The sequence below is a fragment of the Ochotona princeps genome, chromosome 13 (genome assembly GCF_030435755.1).
Source record: "Ochotona princeps isolate mOchPri1 chromosome 13, mOchPri1.hap1, whole genome shotgun sequence".
Taxonomy (NCBI): Eukaryota; Metazoa; Chordata; class Mammalia; order Lagomorpha; family Ochotonidae; genus Ochotona; species Ochotona princeps.
The window spans coordinates 62,483,121-62,501,119 of record NC_080844.1 but is presented as its reverse complement, the minus strand read 5'-3'; the positions used below and the strand labels follow the sequence as shown (position 1 = coordinate 62,501,119).

At 53.6% G+C, this 17,999-nt stretch overlaps 1 protein-coding gene across 1 annotated transcript in view; it reads right to left on the bottom strand.

Annotated features, from left to right (window-relative positions):
- Window positions 1–17,999, bottom strand: part of LOC131481630 (transforming acidic coiled-coil-containing protein 2-like) — a 55,649-nt gene that overhangs the window by 12,096 nt on the left and 25,554 nt on the right. Inside the window, exon 3 of the mRNA XM_058671096.1 lies at window positions 6,372–6,481. Coding sequence (XP_058527079.1) covers window positions 6,372–6,481 — 110 coding nt within the window. The remainder of the gene's footprint in view (window positions 1–6,371; window positions 6,482–17,999) is intronic.

The window sequence follows — 17,999 nt, the reverse complement described above, 5'->3', positions numbered from 1 at the left end:
AAAGCACCTGGGAGTTTGCTGGACAGGCGCATTCCCAGGCCTGCCCCAGACCTCCCAGTAGCCCAGCATGTGACCCTGGTGCCCACTCAGGTTTATGAGCATCTACAACCGGGGGCCTCCAGCTGTGGAGTGCGTTGCCTTCCAGGAATTCACCAGGGTCTCTCCGGGAGAACAGCCAGTCCTGCCTAAAACATCTTCGCTAGAAGAGTGAGCAAGTGTGATGCTGACACAAGCAAACAGCCACCACCCAATTCCTTACCTGCAGAGACAGGCATTTCTCCCGGTGCAACCCAGCAGCTCTGGCACCCGGGGACGGTTGCTGATGGGTGGGGTGTGAGGGTTTTAAGGCAAAGACTGCCCAATCCATGGTTATGGGCATGCAAAAGGGAAGGATTCCATAAGACGATGGGCATGGGACCTGCTCAGATGTAGGCTTCCAGGGTGGCTGTGCTGAGGTGGGCACTGCTGAGTAGCAGGAGGCACTTCTTGGGGTGAAGACCCATCTAGCAGGGGGCACAGTCCTGTCAAAAACTCCGGTGGGCATCAGGAAGGCACCACCCAGCAACTGTGGCCTGGGGCTGATTCACAACAGCGACACCAAGTGGTAACACTAGGAAGTTCACCTGATGGGACCTACCCTCTCCAGGTGGGGACTTGTGAACAAACGCCAGGTTCTCCACAATTCAGAGGAAAGAGAGAGCCTTGAGGCAAGAAAGCCAGAGCCTCTGCCATTCAGGCTATTGCAAGCCTAGCCTTCCTCACTCCTGGGCTGAGGGGCAGTCCTTGGAAATACTGCCCTGTACCATTCTCCCCAGCTTCTTTTCCAGCCTCCATGGCCAGCCACTGGCTCCTGCAGGCCCAGCTGGGTTTTCTGCCTCTCCAGTTCCCACAAACAGAAAACAGACCCAGTTTGGGTTAGAGGCCCCTCCGACCCTCCTGCTCGTCTCGGGAAGCTGAAGGAGGAGGCAGGTGCTCCTGAGGACGAGCAGAGAACACAGAACGGATCCCGGACAGGGGAGGACAGAGGACAGCTCCTCCCTGGCATCCTGAGTGACCCCCAGGCTCAGAGCTGGAAGGGAGCACTCAGGAGCCCCCAGGTTCACCTAGGATTCCCAAGTCTGCTGGGAATGCAACGCTGTCCCAACAGAGTGGCCTGGAGGGGTCAGCTGGTGGGGAGGGGTCAGTGAGTGGCCGCCTTGCACCTGGCCTCAGGGGCCAGCTGCCATGGGCATTCCACCCACCTGGCAGAGGAAGACTGAGTCAGAAGGGAACTGCTTTAAGAAGAATGGACCAGTAAGACACCTGGCCCCATCGTGTGCGGGGTTCGGGGAATGCTAGCATTGACTTTCTGGAGGAGGACAAGCAGGTGTACGGCCAGCCTCGTCCCCGAGCCCTGGAGGTGGGAGATGGGCTGAGGTGGGGGCTGGGGACACTAGCACCAGGCCCTGTGCTGCAGACCCACACACTTTACTGGACAGTAAACAGGAAGTTGTTTCTTTGGGTTTGTTCTGGGAGAGAATTTTGCCAATGCAAAGCAACCCAGCTTCAAGGGGAAAGTAATGATTAATTAAAGCTGAGGAACCAGCCACAGAACACCATCAGGTGGCCAGGCCTCCCTGGTCCAGCTGTGACACAGGCCCCAACAATCCTCCAAGCCCTTCTGAGCCCACAGGGTAGCGTTGAAGAAGCAGAAGGGCTGGGCCCTGGGCCCCAGCCAGCATGATTTCCTTCGGGTGGGCATCTAGCAGAGATGGCTCCAGCTGCTAGCTCCACGGCCATCCGCGGCCCATACAGAAGTCTAATTAGAACCAAGTTTCACATTGTTTGTCCTACTACTCGGGTCAAATTCACTGCAGCGGAGTGGCTGGAGGGGTCTGGAGAGGCACAGGCAGCACTGGCTTTAGCAGAGCACAGGAGCCAAGGTGCTTTTCCTTGATAAAAAAAGAACACTACTCCCTTAGCTGAGCAATGTTCATGCCAGCATGCTACCTAGCCAATCAAGCCCCTGCTTGCAACACCAGCATCCCCTATCAGTGCCAGTTCTGCTCCACTTCTGAGCCAGCTCCCTGCTACCTAGGAAGGCAGATGGCCCAAGTTCTTGGGTCCCTGCCTCCCACATGGCAGGCCCAGCCATTGCGGCCATCTAATGCTCATGCCAAGAGAGCCCAAGAAGTTCCTCCCAAGAAACCACAAAGCTGGAGCCACCCAGAGAGTGATGTAAAGAACCCAACTCCGACCCCCTTCCCCTCCTTGGGCAAAATTCCTGCCATCAGGGGTTGTTCTCATTAAGCCAAAAACAAAACCCAAAAAGCACAAGTTGGAGTGGTAAGCACTTGAAACACTTTGGTCAAGCAGTCTGTACTTTGTTCCACCGAGGGCCTGTCGGTTCCTTCTTCCAGGGCCCCCACACATCTGGTGACAGCTGTCCAGGAGGTTTCTCTAGCCAGAGTCAGTTTTGTGAGTTGGCCCCACAAGTGGATACCTGGCCCGTGTCCATCCCAGGGACTGTGTGCCAAGGTCTGCTGGTCCCTGCTCCTAAAACCGTGGGGGAAGAGGGTGCAATAGACACAGCCCATGACCGCTAGGCCACACCTGCCCCGGCGACACTCCGCTGCCACGGCGTGGCCTTGCTCCATCCTGCCATTTATCCTCTGGTCTCCTAGGACCAAGCCACTGTGGTTTCAGGATTCTAACAGGTGGGACCTCCCAGGGCTGACTAGGGTTCTGTCCTTGGGATGGGGTTCAACTCATTTCCTGGGGCTTGGGTTACTTATCTGGAGAGTGGGTTTGTTAAGAATTTAGCTCTCTAGGGCTGCGGGAGAGGACGTCTAGCTCGGATCCCGAACCCAGTCCGCCATGTGCCCATGGCTCATGGCGGGCTGGGCCCGGACATGCCTGGGTGCGGCCTGCTTCCTTCTGGGGTGAGTACGCCGAGGGGGGAGGCCTCCGTGACTGGGCATGTCCGGGACCCACCCAACACCCTCATTGGGTGGTGGGTGAACGGGATTGGGGAGGGGCGCAACCTCGGGCCTGCAGGATTTAACTTCCGGCTGCCAGAGGCGAGCCGAGGGCTGCGGGAGAGGACGTCTAGCTCGGATCCCGAACCCAGTCCGCCATGTGCCCATGGCTCATGGCGGGCTGGGCCCGGACATGCCTGGGTGCAGCCTGCTTCCTTCTGGGGTGAGTACGCCGAGGGGGGAGGCCTCCGTGACTGGGCATGTCCGAGACCCACCCAACACCCTCATTGGGTGGTGGGTGAACGGGATTGGGGAGGGGCGCAACCTCGGGCCTGCAGGATTTAACTTCCGGCTGCCAGAGGCGAGCCGAGGGCTGCGGGAGAGGACGTCTAGCTCGGATCCCGAACCCAGTCCGCCATGTGCCCATGGCTCATGGCGGGCTGGGCCAGGGCGGCCAGTGCGCCATTTGGCGCCAGGCTGTGCCTACTGGCCGCCCGGCCGGGGAGCTCTGCGGTATTGGACATCTGAATCGCTGCTGAGATAGCTCTAGAGTGACCCCACTGTTTCTGGGATCTGAGTCAATCCTAAAGATTCCCAATGCCAGTAACTCTTCCTTTGAAGAACTTCCAATCCGTTAACAATGCTGAGCTTTGAACACCTATCAAGTAAAAGATAAGCTCCGGCTTGTGTAGCAGGCTGGCACCTAATGGTCCTCGGAGCAACCACGTGCAGGTGTGTGATTTACAGCTAGGAACGGTCCCAATCTGGGATGCCACAGCTGGGATGAGGTTCCCACCAAGGGGTGTATGTGCTGGAATGGGGGCTGCGTTCTATCTAGGAAACAGTTGCAGTCACCCGAGGCACTAGTGTGGGCTGGGATTGGATGCACCAGGCCGGTTCAGATCCCAGCACCATCTGGTGTTATGGAGAAACAGGGTAGATGTGGGACTGACTAGGCTGGGTCTCAATCCCCTTCTGAGCCATGTGTGAGCTGTATGTGGGTATGGACGAGCCATGGCTGGGCTGAAACATCCAACAACAAGAGTCAGAATGGGGTGAAAGCCAGCCAGGAAAAGCCACTGTTCCTGCTAGGACAGGAGGTGAACTGAGTAGGGTTGGCTCAAGAACCCCCTGGCAAGCGCAAAATCTGGCATTGGGAGGGGTTCTGATGGAGGAGCCTGGGCAACTCCTCTGGCAGGACACAGTCCCTGCAGGTAAGCGCGAGAAGCATGATTGGAAACAGCCCAGAATAGGCCATGGAAAGTTTCCCACTGGCATGCATTCGGCATGGGTCAGGAGCAGGCCAGGCTGAATCAGTTCATGTCATCCTCTGGCAAATCCGATCACCAGAACAGAGTGTGGAATGGGCCGGGTTTGGTTGCGACAAAACCAGTACACATTCTGGAACGCCAGGGCGTGGTTGCCTGTACTGGATATGAATGCAACACCCATCCAGCACACGTGAGATCCAGGAAGGGAGGGGCAGAGCTGGCGGGGGGGTTAAGGGGCTGGTCCCCTCGCTGGACAACCACTCCCACTGGAGAGTGTTGGCTGGGATAGAGACAGACACGACTAAGCAAGGCTACAACACCTGTGCGCTGCATGTGGACAAGATCAGGGCCACAGCATCAGCTGGCAGAAGCTGGCACTGGGGACTAATTCTGTCGAGTCAAATCACAGGACCACCTAAAGAGTGCATAAACCGGGACAGAGAGACCTGGGAGGGAAAAAGTGGGTTCCCCCTTCTTGGGTCACTATTCCCGTGGGAGGGCATGAAAACTAGGACGGGGGCTGGGATGGCTAGACAGAGGCACTCAACAACATCTGTGAGGGCTGGATGGTTGAGTCGATTAGATAGAACTAAGCTTTAATACCCATTGACAAGTACCAGAGCCAAATGGGATGGGGGACAGACTGGTCTTCTGCTACACAAATTGGCAAACCAGGGTAGGGGGCAGGCTTGGTGGGGGTTATTGTGGGTCGCCCCGACTAGGCTGCAGCTCCCACTGGTTGATGTAAGGGCCGAACCAGACTGGACTGCAACACCCATTGGTTCCAGTGCAACTCGGGACTGAAAACAGAACCAACACAGCAATTGCAACCACCAGCTGATCAGGGTGATGGACTGAGCCGGGCCCTGTGCTTGCTAGAACATACAAGAATCTGGTCTGGGAATACCTCAAAGTATCTTTGGAGATCTCCCCACTTGAACTGCTGGACTCAGAATTCTAACCAAGAAAAGACAGAAGACAGAATAGGACAATCATTCATCTCAGCTACATGTTGGCAGCGAAATATGGGACAAATGGAGACTTCATGATGGACCATATCAATCAGTGGACCACCTCATCGAGCGAAACTGGCAGTGACTCATAACTGGAGAACTATTAACTCCACTTGAGCACATATCTCAGAGCATGCCCCACATCCGGGACTTGGGGTGGGCGGGAAACCGGGTGGGGCTTCTCCCTCAATATCCCCTTTTACCTCAGATACATGATGGAAACAATATGGACATAATAGCATTGCCCACCTCCCTATCCCCCTGAACCTTTTTTTTTTTCCTTCTCTTTCTTGATTTTCCTTCAACTATAGTTAACTATGTAAAGATTGTCAACAACAATACAATAAAATGGATTAAATATTAAAAAAAAAAAAAAAAAAAAAAAAAAAAAAAAAAGAATTTAGCTCTCTCCCTCCTGGGATTGGAACACAGCCTTTTCGGATCCCAGAACTCTGGGTCACTAGCTTGGGACTCCAGAACTCCCCAGGGACCCCTTGAGTTCTCTGGCCTCACACCGAGAATAAAACCATCGGCTTCTCTGGTCCTGAGACCTTTGGACCCACATGGGGCCCCACTACGTGCATATCCTCCCTGCCCTCACCCAGTGGCTCCAGTGTGTCTGTGGTGGACAGGGGACTCCTCCCTCCCAGAATGGAGTCAGTTCCCCCAGCAGACACCCCTCACCTCTCCGCCTCTCTCTCCTGTTGGTTCTGCCACCCCAGAGAGCCCAGACCAGCACAGCTGCCTTGGGGACTGCTCCCATTGCTGTGTCCTGGGCTATCTCATGGCTCATGGTAGCTGTCGGACAGGGCCACAGACCCCAGACTGGACCTTCTGGCAAGACCCTGGCAACCTTGACCTTTTCTGTTCTGGGTTCTGACAGTGATGATAGCAGCATAGAGCCAAGTCCCTCCATGACTGTCTCTTTGAGCTGGGAAACAATGCGAATGGCTTCCAGGCCCACAGGTTGAGTGTATGACAAGGAAATCTGCAAATGGCCTCTTTGCCCCTCTCACCCAAGAGGCCCACACGCTGGATTTCAGGGTAAAGTGCACAGAGCGGAGCCCAACAAAGGCTGTAGTGGCAATGAGCTGGCCATGCATGCCCCAGCCCCAGGGCCGGCTCCCTACCTGACTGCGTCCCTGTTGCCGGGGTTCTGGGCTGTGTCCACCTGCTTTCTTTGTGTATCCTGCATGTTCCCGGGAGGTTGAAAGGATCTTGGACTCTCTGTAGATGACGTCTTCAGAGCCAAAAAGGAAAATTCGAGAATAAATCAGATCAGTGTCCCTGAAAACACAGCATTATTTAGCAACAGAACAGTGATGGCGGTGTTCAACTTGAGGCTGATGGGATCCCAAGGCACTGAGCTAGGCTTCAAGGATACACAGGGAGCAACACACCCTGCTGTCAGCCAGTGAGAAGAAACATGGTTAGAGCATCAGGTGCAGTGGGTCAGATGACAGCTTTGGTAAGAACTCAGGGCTGAGGATGCAAACCCTACCACCCTGGAGAAACGGACACAGAATGGAAGCCATCCTGGTGCCCAGTTTGCTGCAGCGCTACCTACAGGAAAGAATACCTTCCTCCGTGCTCCAGAGGGTGCTACACACCAGCGGTCCCAAGAAAGCTGAAACAAACCACCAACTGAAGGGGCAGCTGGCGGTCCCAACAGCCTGGGCTGGGCCAGGTTGGCAGCAGGTGACTAAGACTGCAAAGGGGTATTCCACCTGGGTGACAGGGACCCACGTTATTTAGCCATCACCTGCGGTCACCCAGGGAATACATCAGCAGGAAACAAGTGGAGGCACCAGGACCTGAATCATGACTTTCACTCTTGTGCTCACTTTTGAAGTACCCACATACGTTTTATTCATTGATTTGTTGATTCATCCATTCAGTCACCGCCTACCATATGCCAGAAGTGGGAGCCACAAAAGTGAATAGGGCTCCAACCCTTCCCTCACACATCCCACCCCCACAACCACAGGATGCGGGTACAGATGGCACCTGAGGAGGTGACGAGGTGAGGCTGCACCTGCAGGACCAGCAGGTGGCCTTCCAGACACCTCCAGCACTAGCAGGTGGCCTTCCAGACCCCCCAGCACCAGCAGGTGGCTTTCCAGACCCCCCAGCACTAGCAGGTGGCCTTCCAGACCCCCTGGAAAGGGAGGGGCCCTCCCCAACAGCCTCGGCCAGCCTCCACACTGGTACTTTCTAAATTCACTTTAGCATTTCTGTGAGGGATTTGGGTGGAAAATTTCCTCTGCGGCTGGCAGTGTACTTGAGACCTCAGGTTTCCTGTTGGCTGGGCTATGGTCCTGGACCCTCAACACCCCCTGAAGGGCAATCTGGCTTTGCCTCTGTTTCCCCAAGTGGTGCATTGCTGAAGGCTCGGCTATCCATGATCACTCAATGATGTCCAAAGGGTACATTGTGAAAGATACCTCAACTCCCAGGATCCTCTGTCCCAGAGCTCACATGAGTATTACAACTAGAAAACCTTCTTCTACTTCAACCCAGAGAGCAGGAGGGACAGTCCCCATGGTGGTCCCAACAGCCTGTTTATCAAACACTTCCTAAGCATCAGGCACCAGGCCGGGGTCTTCCCATGAACTGTGTCAGAAGGAAGATGCTCTATGTGTCCATGATGAACATCTGAGGCTTTGTGGGTTTAAGAAACTCTGCCAGGTTCACGCAGTGGGCACCCACCCATCCCAAGGTGGGGACAGGGCAGCTGGGCTGCTTTCTCCAGCAGGGAAGCAGTGCTGAGGACAGAAGGAACAGCTGACCTCTGGCTCCCCGACTTCTCCCCGCCCTGCTTCGGGGGCCTCGGCCTCCTGCTCTGCATAGCCAGAAAGACAGTGCTCCCTACTGGCTAGTCAAAACTGAAGTCACCTTGAATCCTGTTCTGTGAGGGCCGCTGACTTCAGAGGAAGGTCTTTCTGTAACATTGCTACCCCTGGACGCTTGACATTACTATCATGCTGTGGCAACTTGGGCATCATGCCACAGAGTGGCATTTTTGTGCAAGGGTTCTGAACCTGGAGAGTCAGAACTCCATTCCTCCTTGTTCATCACGAAGGCCTTGCCCCGAACACCTGCAGCCCAGCCTCTCTTCCCATCAGCCTGTCCTCCGCAGCTGATACTGGCCAGAGAGCTCTCCCAGCCCAGGTGCCATCAGCAAGGTTCCTTCCAGGTAATTCTGGAAAGATGTTGCTGTGCCCAGCTGTTCGGACACCTGCAAGAGACAACAGGACAACAGGGAACAAGGAAGCAGATCCTAGCTCTGACAGAAGGCTAAGAGGGCACAGGCTGCTTCCTTGGGCAGAGGGCATCAGACGGGCCTCAGGCTCATCCCTCTGCCAGTGGCAGCCCCATCCCTGCTCCAAGGGGAACCAGGCTAACCCTCTCCTTCAAAAGGCCACATAACCACCATGCCCATGGCATGGGGCACTTTCCTGTGCGCTCCACCTGCCTCGGATGCTGGAAAACTCCCCAGGATCTGGGTCCGCAGGTGAAACAAAGCTTCTCATTGTCCATAGGAGACACAGAGCTGCCTGGAAAGCCAAGGTTTTCCCCACAATAACCACCAGCACAGACACAGCACTCTGTTTCCTAGAACAATACGCTGGCTTAATGCTGTCAACTCTCCCTATGTGTCCAGGACCGGTTTGGTAAGCATTTGACACGTTTAAACTCAGCCGGTCCTTATAAGCCTGCTTTACAGCTAAGGACACCAGGCGCAGAGAGGTGAAGCCGTGTGCTCAGGGTCCCACAGCCTGGAAGTCCCGTAGCCAGGATTTGGACCCAAGCAGTCTGTGTGCTGGACCCCTTCCCCATGCCATGCCCTGGGCATAGTGTGCTATGCTGTGTCTGCCATCTCACTGTGATGCCTAGGGGCTAAAGCAGCTGTGTGTTTGTGAGTTCAGTGGAGGCCTTCAGCTGATGCCCAGAATAGCACTGAGCATGAGAGGCAGTCTGTAGGTATTTGCTGAATGTGTGAAAACCTGGGAGGCCAGTGGCCACTTCTGCAAACAGAGGCAGCACACAGCCCCGGGGAGGCCCTGCTCCTGTCATGTTGCCCCCAGTGCCTGCGCCTACTCCCCCTCATCCCAGCAGCAGTCCTGAGCCCTGCTGCTTACTGGATTCCAGGGGATCTGTTGTGTCCACAGACGTCACAGCAAGAGAGAATGCGCAGCTAATGTCTTCCTTCACATTTGCAAATCACTGCCTGGAAAAGCAATCGGCCATCCTCACATGAGAAGCCGGCTTGCCCAGTTGCTTCTCCAAATTTTTCCCTAACTCGCGGGTATCAGCCAACAGCTTTCCGTCGGCCCTGCCTCACACCAGGGCTCTGACCATATTTTAAAGCAATCTCCAAATAGTGACAGCAACTTTCCACTACTAGAGGGGCAGGGGAGACACTTTGTGGAGTGCTCACGCATTTACCATTAAAATAGAAAATTTCCACTGGTCGGACCTCTCAAATGTGCCCACAACCTCTGCCTATGGATCCTGCCAATCAAGCTAACAAGCCACACTTTCATGCCCAGTGTCCATCGAAGCTGTGCCCTCTCTGAACTAGCCCCTTGCCAGCTGGGGACTGCAGGTGCAGGCTGGGAAGTGGAACAAAGGTCATGGCCATGGCATTAGGAGACGTATTTCAGAAACAACTCCTCGGCCAGCCAAATATGGAGTATGAACACACAGATCACAGGTCGGTGCTGCAGCCAGCAGGCTGCCCATCTTTTCCCGTCCTGGGGAAAACAAATGCTCATATTCAACCTGCTAGACCATCCCAAGTGCTCTTCCACCTCCACAGCAAACAAGAAAGACTGAAGGGACCACCCCAGCCCAGCCCAGGCCGCCCATCGTCAAGCTGGCAAGGAGAGGCTGCCAGGGCAGGCTATCTGTTGGTGTGATATCGCATGAAGCAGCGGAAACAAAGCTGGGCTTGGCTGCTCACTTTCTACTTAGGTAACTGTGTATGAGGTAAGACAGAGACTTTCAGGGAGGCCGCCAGAAGCTTCCACATGGGAATCCTCTGCTCTGTCTTTGCAACTATGCTATTTTTTTTAAACATTTATTGATTTGATAAGGTGGAGTTACAGAGACAGAGACATATCTGGCATCTGCTGCTTCTCACCCCAAATGGCCACCAGAAGTCTCCTCCAGGTCTCCTGCCTAGGTGCAGGGGTCTGAGACCTTGGGCCGTCGTCCTCCGCTGCTTTCTCAGTCACGTTAGCAGGAGGCTGGATCAGAAATGGAACCACTGGGACTTGACCCAGAGCCCATATGGGATACTAGTACTGCAGGCAGCAGCTCAGCCCTCCCTATTACCACGTCAGCCCCAACTGTGACTTTATATAAATCCAAAAATACACTCAAATAAAAATCTTAATGTAAAAAAGGCATGATTTCTACTTCTGTGGATCTCATGGAGTTTAGTGACTACACGGGCGATGCACAGTCAATGTTGTCTGCCTTCCTGTCCACAAGCACTGGAATCGGGGCTGGTGGGCAGCACCCTAAAGGAGGCAGGAGTTCAAAGACGTAAGAGCTGACGTATTTTGACCTTGTCAGCCTGAAAGGGAGACCTTGAAGACTTTCAAGACACACCCAACATGGATGGAGCCTACATGTTTTATTTATTCATTCAAGATTTATTCATTTTACAGGCACAGTGAGAGAGAGAGAGCAGCAGATCTTCCACCTGCTGGTCCACTCCCCAAATGACCGCTTGACTGCAGCTGGGCCAAGCTGAAGACAGGAGCCTGAGACTCTGTTGAGGGCTCCCCAGCATGGGTGAGGGAGTCAAGTGCTTGGGCCACCTTTGGCTGCCCTCCAACGTGCATGATGAGGAAGCTGGTTTGGAGGTGGAGCAGTGAGGAGGACTTGAGCCAGTGCACCGACAGGGGTTCCTGGTATTGTCAACACTGCCCCAATTCTAGCCCTGCATGTATATTTTAAAAACAATATTTGGGGGCCAGCCCCATGGCATAGTATGATAAGCCTGCTTCTGTAAAAACCAGCATCCCCTATGGGATCAAGTCCTGGCTACTCCTTTTCTGATCCAGCTCTCTGATAATGTACCTGGGGAGGCAGGGGAGGAAGGCTCAAGGCTTTGGGTTCCTGCACCCACATGGGAGAAGCAGCTCATGGTTCCTGGCGTCAGACCGGCTCAGCTCCGGCCACTGTGGGCATCTAGGGGCTGAACCAACGAACGGAAGATCTCTGCTTGTCTCTCTTCTCTCTAGGGCTCTGCCTTCCAAATAAAAATAAATGAATCTTAAAACAAAACAAAACAAAACAGAACAGAACATGTCTTAAAGAGAGCTGGGCAGGGTTAGCCAACCCAAATCGACACACCTCTTGGGGTTCAGTGCCTCTCTTTGAGCCTATGTCTCCATCTATGAAATAAATGAGGAGCACAGATGGCTGCCCCTGCTCCCTGGGCAGGTGACAGGAACACCTGACTCACACAGAGAGCTGCACAAGTGGAAGACAATCCCTTATAACACAGCTGCTCCTGAAGGATGGCCCGTGATGGGTTGCAATGCGACTGGACCACTTAAACTGCAGGCAGAAACAGTATTATTGGGGTTCCTCTAACATTCCTGAGTCCACTCATTAGCATGCTCTGGTTCCAGAAGCCTTGACTTAAGAATGGGGGAGGGGAGGGCGGGTGCAAAGGGGGTGTACTGTGGCATATTAGCCTAAGTCTCTACCTGCAGGGCCAGCAGCCCATATGGGCACTGGTTCATATCCCAGATGCTCCACTCCTGATCCTGCTCTTTGCTGATGGCCTGGGAATGCAGCAGATGGTCTGAGTGCTTGGACCCCTGCACCCACATGCGAGACCTGGAAAAAGCTCCTGGCTCCTGTTTTAAGAGGCCAATTCCGGCCTCTGAAGCCATTTGCCATTTGGAAAATGAATCATGATGGAAGATCTGTTTCTGTTTCTTCCTCTCTGTCCTTCTGCTTTTCAAACAGTTTGTGGAAAAAAGCAAAAACAAACACCTTCATTAACTAAGCTTTCCAAGGGCTCCCCCAGCTTGGGGCTAAAGCTCTCAACAAGACTCGCTGGGCGATGTGTAAGGCCCAAGCCTGGGTGTGCCATGCTGACTGTGCCCATGGGTGCCCATGGGAACCCACAGCAGCCCTGTGGGTTGCGGCATGGCCACCCTGCAGGAGCAGCCAGGGCCTCTGAAGAAGCTCTCTATGGTTACACTCATTGCACTCATACTGCTCATTGTCGTCTTTGCTCAATTTCTTCCCCAGTAAACACAGTTAAACCATTCCAGATGTCCACCTACTGCCAGAAGGACACGAGCACATGCTGCTTAACCCAGAGCTAGTTGAATGTGGCTGTGATACTGAGTACCTGGGTTCCACGAGAACCTAAAGAAGGTGTCTTCCAGGGCTGCTGCTGTGGCCCAGCAAGTTAAGCTGCCACCTGCCATGCCAGCCAATATGGGCACTGGTTCAAGTCCCAGCTGTCCCTCTTTCAATCCAACTCCCTGCAAACAGGCCTGGAAAAGCAGTGAGTGGAAGAGGATCCAAGTGTTTGGCACTGCCTTCCCCACGGGAGATTCACACGGAGCTCCAGGCTCCTGGCTTTGGCCTGACTGAGCCCCAGCACTGCAATCATGGGGGGTATAGTCAGTGACCAATGGGTGGGCTCTCTCTTTTTCTCTCTGTAACTGCCTTTCCAGTAAATAATTATATTTTTAAAAAAGAAAGAAAGAAAAGAGAGAGAAGAGAAAGAAGGTGGCTTCCAGCTAAGCTTAGTACATGAGCCTTTGTAGCTGGAACCAGCGCTCGCTCGCTCTCTCTCTCTCTCTCTCTCTCTCTCTCTCTCTCTCTCTCTCAGGGCCTTCCACCTGCCAAGGGGTATAATGGCCATGCAGCGCCTGAGAGACAGCCAGCCTTGGCCTGCAGATGAGACCTCCATGGTCATGGTCGGTGACCCCGTGGCACAGGTTCTCCTGCCCTGTGTTCCTGGGGTGGCAGAGAATTTACTCTCCAGGGCTAGCCTCAGGACTGGGCTGCATCTTGTTCGCTGAGCAGGCCCAGGGAGACCTGCCTGGATGAGGTCTGGGCCGAAGGAGATGGGCAAGCCCAGCTGGCTCTGGATATTTCTGAACTCACAAACTTGCTGCTCACCTTCAGCTCTGAGTGGCACTCTCTGCCCTCACCCCGAGCCGGGCTAGGGGTCCTGGTGTCTGTCTTCCTGCTCAACAGTATCCATCACAGCTCCTGCAGTGGAAACTTGGATTTAAAGAATCAAAGAGACACAGAAACATCTAGACAACAAGAGTGCTTGGAAGGAGTTAAGAGTGGCTATTTCTAAATCAGGTTGCTAAAGAATGGGACTGAATGTCTTTCCCTCTGCTGCCAGGCCTATCCACAGAGCAACCAGCAACCCCTTGGCCCAAGGGAGGTAATGGAAGGTGAAGACATGGGTGGGGTTGGGTGTTGCTCCTCCCATCAGGAATCCACCTGCTTGGAGTTCAGCTTCTCTTGTGTGCTTGCCAGATCAGAGCACGCCACTTTCGTGACTTGGGACACTGGGCTAGCTGGCCCCTCCCTTCTCCACTGGTCCTTCTGTGTGAGTTAGGCCCCATAAAAACCGAGCAAAGGCTATGTGGTGAGCCTGCACTTGTCACAGTCCACCACCACCGTGGGCCCAGACAGCCAGGGTCGTAGCGGCTCAGGGTTGTAGCGGCTCAGGAGGGCTCAGAGCTGGACATTCCTTCCACCCCGCACAGTCCCTTCCACAGCCTGGTCCTAGCCATGACTTTGTCTTCATCTCAGCCCACGGGGCTTGGGAAGGAAAGGATGGGCCTGGTGTGAGTCACAGAGGAGAGTGGCCCACTGTGAGGCTGGAGTGAGTCAGCCATCCACACCCCACCCCAGGGGACACAGGCTATCAGGCGAGCCCCCAGGGGCCAGGCAGAGCCAAGGCCAGGCTGGCCAGCTGTGGGAATGTTCTCCCTCAATGGCTTCTCTTCCCTTGGGAACTCAGAACAGAAACCAAGGTCACGCTACTCAGTTTCAACTTTTAAATAGCATTTCTGCTGATGAGACAAAAACAAAACAAAACAAAACAAAACAAAACAAAACAAAGCAAACAAAAAAAACCCGACTGGGACTGCTCTGTGGGCCCCAAAGCAGCACCATTGTGATGTTACTAAACTCAACTTTTTGAGTGAGATAAAAAGGCTGCTCATTAAATCAACAGATGAGAGTTGCTAAAGGCTTCCAAAAGCCAAAACCGTTAGAATAACTCAGTGGCTGCTGCCAGGAGGCCCCCAGGAGAGGCCCTGCGGAGCCAACCCTGTTCCCCAGGGTGACCCTGGGAAAGCCCAGGCTTAGCTCCCAGGCCCCCGGATCTGGGGGTTGTTTCACTCAGCCTCACTGACCTTGTCGGGACACCTGCAAGTGCTCACACTGTGCTTCCCACAGTGGGAAGAACCTGACCTGTCCACCTTGCCCAGTGCCTGGCTGACCCAGGAGAGCCCACTTCAGGGAAGGCTGACCTTACTTCTCACTGCTAGAACATGAAGGCTTCGAATCGGAATCTGAACCCTTGCTGCCTATTCTGAGTCAGTTTTGCTTTTGGTTTCTTTCTTTTTTCTTTTCTTTCTTTCTTTTTTTTTTTTTTTTGAAGCTGTATTTACTTATTCATTTGAAAGCTGGAGTTATAGAAAGAAAGCCCGCCTTCTGTGTCCTCTGGAGCCCCTTGCGCCAGGCTCTTTGCAACCACTGTAAGATGTAGTTTGTTCATACAATGGCATATTAGCCCATCTTGCAGAAGAAAGCCTTTCTGATGTATGCTACAACACGGAAACTGGAGGTCATGCCTAATGAATGGAGTGAAACAGAAGTGGTCCTCCTTACACAAGGACCTACAGTACTCAAGTCCTTTGAGACAGAAGGGCCAGTGCTGGCTGCCAGTGGGTGGGAAGAGGTGAAAGGCAACTTCACAGTGAAGGAGAGCAGTTTCCATTCCAGATAAAGAGAAGTCTCAGAGGGGCTGGTTCTGTGGCAGGGTGGGTAAAGCTGCTGCCTGCCATACCGGCATCCCATATGGGCGCCAGTTCTATGCTGGCTGCTTCACTTCCCCATCCAGCTCCCTGCTGAGAAAAGCAGTGGACATGGACAATGGCCCAAGAGCTTGGGCCCCTGCCACACACCTAAGAGACCTGAACGAAGCTCCTGGCTGCAGGCTTTAGCCTGGCCCAGTGCTGCCCAGTGCTGCCCAGTACTGACCAGTGTGGCCATTTGGGGATGAGCCAGGAGATGGATTATCTCTCTTTCTCTGTCTCATTCTCTCTGTGTTTAACTCTGCATTTTTAAAATAGATAAATATTTCTTAAAAGGTGTTGGAAGCTCTCTGAGCCCCCCTTCTCCACTGCCTCCCAGGCACTGTAACTGACATATAACTAAAATATATAAATCTTCAGAAAGCATGGATGTGGATCAGATCAATGTCTATTTCCAGTTCAGATTCTGCAACTTCTCCTGCAGGAGGCCATTGTTACATTCCATACAGGAGGAGTGAGCAGGTAGGACTCTTGTCACTCAACTTCCCCCTTGCTCCTGGACCTAGTCTGTTGGCCCAGAGGGTCCCTAGAACCCAGTCTGAAAACCACCTGGGCTCTGACCGTTGCGCCTCCCCTCACCCAGGCCACCTGCACCGCGTGGATGTGAGATGCGGACTTCATAGCAGGCTTCTCTGCCTTCCATGACCACTCCTGGAAGCAGGCAAGAACCTCAATGTCTGCTCCAAGCCAAGCCAAACGCCTGACTGATCCCCCTCCCCAGTCCGTGAAAAATGTGTTGGGGTAGAATTAAAGCCACAGAATTCAGTCCACTGCAGTACTGCACAGTGTGCTGACTGTGCACTGAGGGTTTCACCATTTGCTTCAACAGATCAGCTTTGTCCACTGGCAGCAAAGGCAGGCTGCCACACCCTTCCCAGTCACACTCCAGGACAAAGGAACTCAAAGCAGAAGACTTGGGAAAGGCAAGGCGTGACTCCCAGCATCCGTGCTCCATCCCATTGCAATGCAAGCTTTGCTCAGTCACGCACAGCACTATCAACCAGCCAGCCTGCAGCAGGCATGCCTAAGGACTATTTGCAGAAGTCTAAATATCTACCTCTACCTTGTTTTCCAACTGTTTTTGAGGATGCAGGAAGAGGTGATGGGAGAAGAGAAAAGCCAGATAGCAAAGTGCCTTAGGCCTGGTCACATGCTGCAGGCACCAGGCTGGGAGGGAGGGAGAGGCCTAGCAACAAAGCATGAGAGCACCACGTGTCAGTACCTGCAGAGGTGCAGGGGTGGGAGGCCACAGGATGACGTTATGGGAGCCGGTGTCCTCCTGCTGAAAGCAAAGGGTCCCACCATTAGGACAGGCCCAGGGATCAGGACCCCAGCAGAGAATGGTCTTGACTGGTTTCTTGCTTGAGGTAGAACCTAAGAGGTATGCTAATAGGTGTGCTCCCTATGCCCCAGTGAAGGAGGCAACAGGTAGAAATGATGCGTGCTGGTGCTTTGAGAAACTGTTCTTAGAGATACTGAAGAAGTCCATCTGTGCTCTGAAGGGCAGGTGGGTGACATGCGCTGGCTGGCAGTGTCCCCTCTTCTGGGCCCAGTGACTGATCCTGGAGAGGGCACACTCAAGGGGCTGCTGGGCAGGCTGGGCTGTGCAGCCAGGAGCATCCTTGCTACCCCAAGGGATGGAACAGGAAGCAGAGCCAGGCCTGTGGAGGGAGGCTGAGTAAAGACTTCAGCCTTTTACTCTGACTTCTTAACACACCAGGCAGCTCAGCCTCAAGCCCTTCCATGAGACTGAAGGGATCTGTGTATATTCCGAGCCCCCTACAGCCCCGCCCCCCCACCAGTCACCAGGAGGGAGGAGCAGTGATTCACCTCAGGGCACACCAGGTAATGTCAGGAGACATTTTTGGTAGTCATAGGCATCTGGCAGGTTGAGGCAGGTTGGCTGTAAAATATACCACAGGACCAAGAACTGCCCCTTCCCCCATCCAAGAATCCTCCAGCCTGAAACATCAACAGAGCAAAGGCAGAGAGCCCCTGGAACAAAGGCATATTTGCCTTCCCTGTTCTAGCAGATCTCCTAGGGGCTGTGGATAAACATCTTCGATGCAAGATGAATTTCTGCCCGAGGACAGGCACAGGGCAACTGCCTCACAGTTCCTAGTACCCTCATTAAACCACCCTGTTCAGAATGGAATGTTTAGCATTCGCTCTGGGCAGACTGGTAAAATGGAATCGCACAATCAAATGAAGGCTAAGTGCGTTGGGAAGGAATTTTTGTTATTATTAGAAAGATTCATTTATTTTTTTATTGGAAAGGAAGATATACAGAGAGAAGGGGAGACAGACAGAAAGATCTTCTGTTCACTGCTTCACTCCCCAAGTAGCTGTAAAGGCTTGAGTTAAGCCGATCTGAAGCTAGCAGCCAGGAGCTCCTGCCAGGTCTCCCATGCAGGTGCAGGATCCCAAGGCTTTGGGCTACCCTGTACTGCTTTCGCAGGCCACAAGCAGGGAGCTGGATGGGAAGTGGAGCAGCTGTTACATGAACTGGTACCCATGTGGGATACTAGACATGCAAGGTGAGGATTTAGCTACTAGGTTCCTATTATGTATGATCACAGAAAACTTAGAAGTTGAATTGCTTGGCTCATTAATGAGTTGGAGAGCAGCAAAGGCCAGAATGCATGTGTC